This window comes from Triticum aestivum, chromosome 1A, assembly GCF_018294505.1.
Source record: "Triticum aestivum cultivar Chinese Spring chromosome 1A, IWGSC CS RefSeq v2.1, whole genome shotgun sequence".
In the NCBI taxonomy this organism is placed as follows: Eukaryota; Viridiplantae; Streptophyta; class Magnoliopsida; order Poales; family Poaceae; genus Triticum; species Triticum aestivum.
The window spans coordinates 552,608,964-552,616,876 of record NC_057794.1 but is presented as its reverse complement, the minus strand read 5'-3'; the positions used below and the strand labels follow the sequence as shown (position 1 = coordinate 552,616,876).

At 44.6% G+C, this 7,913-nt stretch overlaps 1 protein-coding gene and 2 long non-coding RNA genes across 3 annotated transcripts; 2 read left to right on the top strand and 1 right to left on the bottom strand.

The window, feature by feature from the left end:
- Positions 1-243: 243 nt before the first annotated feature.
- On the top strand, positions 244-1,725 carry LOC123066737 (uncharacterized). The gene is made up of 2 exons (XR_006431415.1): positions 244-552; positions 670-1,725. It is a non-coding gene; the product is annotated as an uncharacterized lncRNA (long non-coding RNA).
- A 321-nt stretch (positions 1,726-2,046) lies between these two features.
- LOC123180786 (uncharacterized) lies at positions 2,047-2,876 on the top strand. The gene is made up of 2 exons (XR_006491236.1): positions 2,047-2,499; positions 2,609-2,876. It is a non-coding gene; the product is annotated as an uncharacterized lncRNA (long non-coding RNA).
- Positions 2,877-5,357: 2,481 nt separating this feature from the next.
- LOC123180777 (uncharacterized) lies at positions 5,358-5,651 on the bottom strand. Its single transcript, XM_044592912.1, has one exon. The coding sequence runs from the start codon at positions 5,649-5,651 to the stop codon at positions 5,409-5,411; it is 243 nt and encodes an 80-aa protein (XP_044448847.1). The 3' UTR covers positions 5,358-5,408.
- Between the last annotated feature and the right edge of the window lie 2,262 nt (positions 5,652-7,913).

Genomic DNA, 7,913 nt, shown 5'->3' with positions numbered 1-7,913 from the left:
TGCATGCAGCGGCGATTTTTTCACAACCACGTGCATGTATCTATCGTTTCCAGGCTTCTCTCGATGGCCGGCGGCTCAACGTAGGCAATTGTGTTCCTTCTTTCTTTTTCTTTTGTGTCGATTGATGGATGTAGGCGATAGTAGATATCTTTAGATTGTCCAGTTAGAAACGTGCACGACTCAATCACCTTCGTTGTATGGCCCTATAAAAGGAGGTGTTTTCCTCTTTGGTCGCACATCTCTCAAATCCCACCGATAGATGCCTTCGGTCGTCCCCTCCATGACTTCGCTGTTGGCCTGTCCCTCTACGAAGCCTCGACCGTCGGGCCCCCGTTTTCCCTCCCGACGCTGGCCACTCCATCGCCCTTCTGACAGACGCATCTCCTCCGCCTCCTTTTTGCGTATGTGGGATCGCATAACCACTGACCATATGGCCGGTTCCTCAGGTCGGGCACCAGATGCTCCGAACCTGCCATATCAGGCTCGGCTATGGCGGGAACGAGACGATCGCCTGGGCCACCTCCCATGGTCCTCGGCAGCTCCAAATAAGAGGTGAGAAATCACGCGCACCTGCATGTGTTCGATATTGTGTGCAATGATCATAATGGATTCGGCATGGAGGGCGGTGGAGCTTCTGGGTCTCGATCATGACAGACGTGAACATGACAGGAAGACGGCGTAGGAAAGGCGCGCGATCGAGAGACGGCCGCCTCTGGCATCACAAGACCACGATGTCGCCATGGCAGTCAGACGCGTGATGCGTCCGGCAACACGCCCTCACTCCCAGACACCTCGCAGCCATTCTCCGGCGACGATGCTTGCGGCTTGCCCTGCCGCCCTATGCAGCCCTCCCGCCGTCAGCGTGCGAGGTCGCTACGGCCCGGCTACCTTGCGCCCTCTCGCCGTCTCTCTGGCCGCAGCCCGGCGCCGCCTTCCAGCGCAGATGGGAGGCCGCCGCCTTGAGCTCACGTGAGCCCTGCTGCAAGTCAGCCGTGGACGAGGTCGACCTGCACAGATGGGAGACAGCGCAGAGTGCTGGCCGCGCTCGTGCGGCGGCGATGGGCATGGCCAAGCCAATACGGTGATGGACGAGATGGTCTACAGCATGAACAACAAGAAAGCGCACTACGGCACCCTCGCGGCCTCGCCAAAACCCCTATGCCCCAGGTCGTATCTCTGGCTACTCCTCCAGCGGCTCCGCCGTCGCCGTCGCCCGAAGCCTAGCTGACTTCGCCCTGGGCATAGAAAGCGGCGGCAGCGTCAGGGTGTCCGATGCGTATTGTGGCATCTGCAGGCTCCGGCCTCCCACGGACTGGTGTGCATTGAGTATGTCATCCTGATGGTACATATGTTCGACACTGTCGGTTTCAGTTATGCTTATGCGATATTTGCCCCGCGATGGAGCCAGTCGAACATATGTTGCTTTCACTGCAGGGCCGGGTCGAGCTGTGGAATGCCCTGGGGCTACTCACTCAAGCACTATACTCCTACTCATTGTCTTTGTTTCCTTCGAGGTTTAGGACAGTTCGTAATACGCGTCTTCGATAGTATGCACATCTCCAAAACGGTATCCTGCATGAACATTGCAGAGGTGTGGACCAAAGACGTTGTCATGAAGGGCTCGACATATTCCTCAAAAAAAAGTGTGAGTTGGGTGCTTCAGATTATCTCATGTTTTCAAAGCCTGAAAACAATGATGCATGCAGACCATCATTTTTTATCTGACACAGTAAGTGTCTGACTTTGCAATAGTGTCCTTTTCTCAACAACAAAATGCAAGTGTCCTAGAAATTAGATAGATTTTATTTTTCATGTCTGCAACTTACTTTGATAAGGTTCATCGATCTGCTAATACAAACGTCCATGGCTGGGACAAATTAGGTGGTTGTGTGTCAAGTCTTGGTGTGTTATGGGATGCAGTTCCACTCTGTGTGGTGAGCCAACTTTCGACTGATTGTAAGTATATATATATATATATATATATATATATATATATATATATATATATATATATATATATATATATATAGTTTCTTAATATATCAAGCATTTTTTCATTTACTGTAAAAATATATTTTTTAAATATAAATCCCCATTTCTTCAAAAAAGGAAAAAGAAATTGAGAGCTTGCGGTTGTTATCCCCTGTTTTTTGTGAATAATGTTGTGTATACAGTTTTACTTTGAAAAAGTTGTGGTTGTGTGGCCATGTAGATACTCCTGTTACTTTTTTTGTTCCATGCGATATGACTACTTGAGATGTTTTAATGAGTCAGGGAACATATAAAACACATCCATCGTGAAATATCAAACTATACATAAACCACCAACGACGCGCGACGAGAACTAGCTGTCTCGTGAAGTAAGGGCATATCCATGCACTTAATTTCATCTTTAATTCCACATCCTTATAATTTTCTAAAGTGCAGAATCCCATCTAGGGACTTCCAGTATTTTCTCTTCCATCGGTAACTTCCACTTGAAACCGTTCCCAATGGAAGGTGTGTGATATATACTACATCCCTTTCTGCATAACCTATTTTTGAAAATATGTGTCGCTTATCTACCATTGATGACTCTAACTTCATATCAGCTGGTTGACTTCCTCAGAACAGTGCACTATATCACAAAGGAATGCCTTATCTACCATTGTTGCTCTGCTTATTCATCTACAATGAGATGCTCTTCATGAAAGACATAGCATGGGCTGCAACCTTAACAGTTTCTTCCGGTTCTGCACTACTTACAAGATCAGTGTTTTCTTCTTATTTTGTCTTGCATGAATGAAATGATCAGTCTCTATGGTGAACATGATCATTGTAATTTTTTGTTTGTTATTCATGCTGGGCTAAGGAGGGAAATGTCTAATTTTATAGCATTGATCAGGTTTTCTCTTCGCAATACTATACTAAAATATGAATCAATGCTGAATGCATATCCCCATATTGCTTTAAAATACAGAGGCCCATGTCATAATCAATGAAACAAAAAGCGTGCTATTTCACCGTTATAGTGTCGCTATAGCGTATTTGGAAGGGGCACACTATATTTAGCAAATTTGCTCGATATGGCGCTAATCGCGCTAAACATAATTACATTATGTTATAGCACTGTAGTGTGCACGATGCACCCAACAACATTACACTAGAGACTGTAGCGCATCATACCACCCAGGGGTGGCGGCGTCTCTGGACTGGCAGGGGCTGTGGCTTCTTCATCAAGCATTCAGTGTTGCAAAAGAAACTTATTTAGTGTTCAAGATTTTGCATGAACCTTACAATGGCAACTCAACATGGCCTGTCAACATGCGACTTTTCAGCAAAATGAATTCACAAGACAAATCAAAACTCGAACAATAATCTATGACAATTTTACAGATACCATACCATTACGCATGTATCCACAACAACCACACACCATTCACTCGATAGTGACATACCCTGGTGTCAAAGTGCACATAACCGCGTCCAAGAATTTGCACAGGCGCTCTACCGTTTCATCACCGACACCAATCTAGCATGTAGTCGTAGAATGATGAAATGATTTACCATAATGACACAAATTTAGCATGCAAGCTCTAATTGTATTCCGCCTTGTATAAAATGTAGCAACTGTTTTATTCCATAAACTTTTCTAGTGTCCACATATAACAACTTAATGTTCATACGTACGTTATAATGTAGAAACAAGCTACAACTAAGCCATTAGTTGTACAATTAACAAAAAACTTTTCCAGCGTCCATATATAAGAACTTAATGTTCATACAGGAGTACATCATAGTGTAAAAAACAAGCAACAACTGAGCCATTAGATGAAAAATTAACACATAAACTTTTCCATCTCAACATAAAGAACTTTCATATTATGTTTCAACAGGCGCGGCGTGCCGCCGCGCGGGTATGCTAGTATATATTAGCTAGCCAGCATAAGCTAGCCTACTCCGTGTCTAATTCTAATCTTACACGGAGACATACACATACACGTGTAGTACCCGTACAGATATGAAGACTAAGCCGTGTTTAACTCTAACAGACCGGACATCACACAAAAATCGCCCACCGCAACCATGTACCTCAAACATGAAATCTCAAATCCATACTATGTACATATGTGGACTACTCATCATCAGAGATGTCTACTATCTCCGTCCCGGGCTCCGAGATCAGTAGATGGGTGTGTGTGGTAGCTACGGCTCGTTGTCCTCCAAACTAGAGGCGAAGAGCTAGTCGATCTCCGCCCTTTGCTGCCGGATGAAGCGCCGGTTGGACTCCACATCTGTATCATCTTAGATGGATTCGAGGATGGCAGTCTGTTCCACCATCTTCGCCACCTGAGCAACCTCGAACTCCGCTAGGGTGTCCTCCATGCCGAAGCCCGCAGCCGGCTGCTCGTCCTCCAGCTCCGCCATGTCGCATGCTTCCGGATACTCCTCCTCCATGGGCTGGGGGGTCCTGCTCCGCCGCCTCCTCCTCCCCGCCTATTCCTCCTCCTTCTCCTCCTTCGGCTCAGGCGAATCCGGAGGCAGGCCGGCGTTCAGGCGTCAACATTGCATTGGTGGTGATCCTTTGACGAGCCATGGTTCCGAGGCGGTGGGAAGGAGAGGAAAGCCGGCGGACGGACCAGGGTTTGCCGCCGTTCGTCTTAAATAGAGGGCTTGCTCCCTCGGGCCGCACACCGGAGCGGCGACACGCGGTGCCATGAATGCATCCGCACCAAGAACTGATGGAGGCACCCGTCGAACCGCCGGTCTATGTGTGTGACCACGGGGGCCGTATTGGTCAGTCCAACGTGGCGGGCGTTCCAGGCGCGTCTGAGTCTTCCCATATCCGCCCCATATATGGATCGGATATGGGGTTTATGGGGTTGCCGGTTAGTCCGGGAGTTTGGGCCGGGTATGGGGACCTCAGTTGGGTGCGTTCTTTCTGACTGGGCAGCCCGTCCGGGCGTTCGGGGCGGGTATGGGGGTCCGGTTGTAGATGCTCTAACAACGGTAAGATCTGAAAAACAATAGTACTAGTTGATAAAAAATATGTAACCCACCATCTTTGCTAGCATAAACAGAAATACAATGACAGATAGCGCGACATAAACAGAAATAGTTTAAATCCTATTCCACTGTGGCAAGTGACACGGCTTGCAGACTGTACATAGAAGCACATAGATACACTGTCATTTCATCCGTAGTTTCAGACTTTCAACAGTAAGCAACTTGTGTATGAACATTGAACACTACAGTCTAATATACACTCGTAGCTGAACTAGAGGAGCAAATCACAAGGTGAGGACGCGTCAAACTCTTCAGCCACGAGCCATGGTCCGGTCGGGCAGCAAGTAAAATTGAGAAGAAGAAGAAGAAGAAGAAGAAGAAGAAGAAGAAGAAGAAGAAGAGAACCCTGCAGGTGTCGCTAGCTAGAGGCGGTGGGCGGGGACGATGCCGTCATCGAAGTTGTGGGAGTAGCTCTTGAGGTCGTACCCGAAGCTCACGGCTTGGCGCTTCGGCCGCAGCATGGCGCGCCTCACCCTCCAGAACAGCTGCCTCACAGGAGCCGGTGCCTGCCGCCACGACCCCGACCCGTCATGGCTCTTCCCCTCCATCATCTTCCGGCTGCCGATGCTCCTCGTCACACGCAATAATTCTCCCAGAAACGCCATTGGTCAACCTTGATGAAATGATGCAGACGGGGGCTATCTCACGGTTGATTAAAAACGGCTCTGCTGCTCTCCTTGATTGATTGATTAGGTAGCTTCTGTGTGAGATGTATGAACCGTTTGCATAAATGGGGCTTCTCAGCAGCCGTTTTATAAGCTCGCCGAACAGACAGGGCTCCGACGACGACGCCGCCGACCACCACTCACGCGCACTCACGGCTAACGAGAAAAATTTACTTTACACAACGATCAGCCCATGGCAAAATCACATTTCGGACATCTTTTCCCGTAGTCACCCTACACTATACACCTACAGTCAAAGACTGATCGATGCAGCATCAGCGTGGCGATGGAATCTCCATAAAAAGCAAAGGTACAGCATCCTAGGGTCGGTGGAGGCGTCGTGCCGTGTCGACACAGGCAGTTGCACACTCAAAAGTAAATTCGCTTCAGGCACCCATTGACAAGTGTTGGTGGCGCTTGCCATACCACGACCAGTGCTTTTTAGTTCTAAATAATGTTGTATCAAACGGTCTCAAGAGAAGAAGCATTGGATTGCATGCTGTGCTCAGGTTCGGATGATATCGCACGACTTTAATTTAGCCGTCCACATTACCTGAAAGATTGGCACGTAAGCAATACTCTTTATGTGTTAATAAAGCTATATATTGAAACCACGTGGGTCTTGGTTAGTGAAGTGCTGCATGCACACAGATTATCTCTCTCCACCCACTGAAAAACTAGCTTTTCATTTTTTTTTGTGGCATACTAATTCATTGATATATTTTGAATGAAAAATTAATCTAAACTAACTATATATTTTTCTTGGTTAGCGACGAGAACGTTAAAATCAGATCAAATTTTGAATATATTTTAAATGATTTTAAAAACTCATAAAACATATTTCACTCCTTTCTTAAAAATAGATCTGATTCAATTTTTAAAATTGAGAGTGCGGAAATATTGAGAACACATATTTCATTTCAAAAACATAGATTTAACTCATTTCAAAAGAATTATTTCATTTAATTCATCAAAAATAAATTCACACATTTTCACAAAGACCAATTTCACTAGCTAGTATAAAACTACATATTTCACTCATTTAAAAAAAGGATATCACTCATTTTAAAAAAGATCTCACTCCTTTAAAAGCACATATTTCACTCATTTCAAAAGACTTATATCACTAAATTTAAAAATAATAATTTGACTCATTACCAGAGAGACCGATTTCACTCGTTTTAAACAACACATTTCACTCATTTCAATGGAAATATATTTCACTATTTGTGTTACATTGATTTCACTTAATTCAAAGTACTGATTTCACGCAACTCAAACACATATTTTCACTTATTTCAAAGAATCGATTTCACTTATTTCACACAATTGAAAGAAATATACCAATGTACAATCACTACAAGAAAAACCGCCTGTAGAGACGCCATATTCCATAGCTAGAGACACGTTATTTCATCTCTAGGCAACCATAGAGTCGACTTAGTAAAGCGTCTTTGGAGCGTCTCCTCATGGACCGTCTCAAAACATGTAGACACGCTAGCTAAGCGTGTGTACATGGCATGAGACGCTATATTGGGATGTTAAAAAGCGTCCCTAGATATGAGGCGCTATATTGGGGCGTTGAAAAGCATCCCTAGATATGAGGCGCCATATTGGGTCGTTCAAAAGTGTCCATAGATATGAGACACTATATTGAGATGTTCAAAAGCATATCTAGGTATGTAGAGTCGTTTTGTTAGATGCGCTTATCTCGTCTCTACTCGTAGAGCCTTTTCATTCATCATGGGCCCTAACCCCATTCTTGTACATGCTATGTAGAGACGCTATATTCATCTCTAAATATACACAAACTTTTTGTAACTACGTAATATTTAACTCTAAAAATTATTTGAGTTATTTTGAATTTGTATTTCACCATTTCAAATCTAGTTACTTCATCAGAACACATGCTTGTGCAGAATGATCAACAAATATTGTTATATAAAGGTATCCACTCATATCACGAGTCACATTCATAGGCAACAAATGTTATATAAAGGGATCATCCCGTATCACCAATTGTATTCAGAAGCATCTCATTTGCACAATTTCAATAAGGATCAAACACCTTGAGTTCAGAACCGAATCAAATTAGATATTCATATGAAAGATGCAAATAATTAAGAGAAGATGGTACAACCAGAACAAAGATTTCCTATAAAGCTAAATCCTTTAAAAAATACAATATTTGTCCATTTAAAA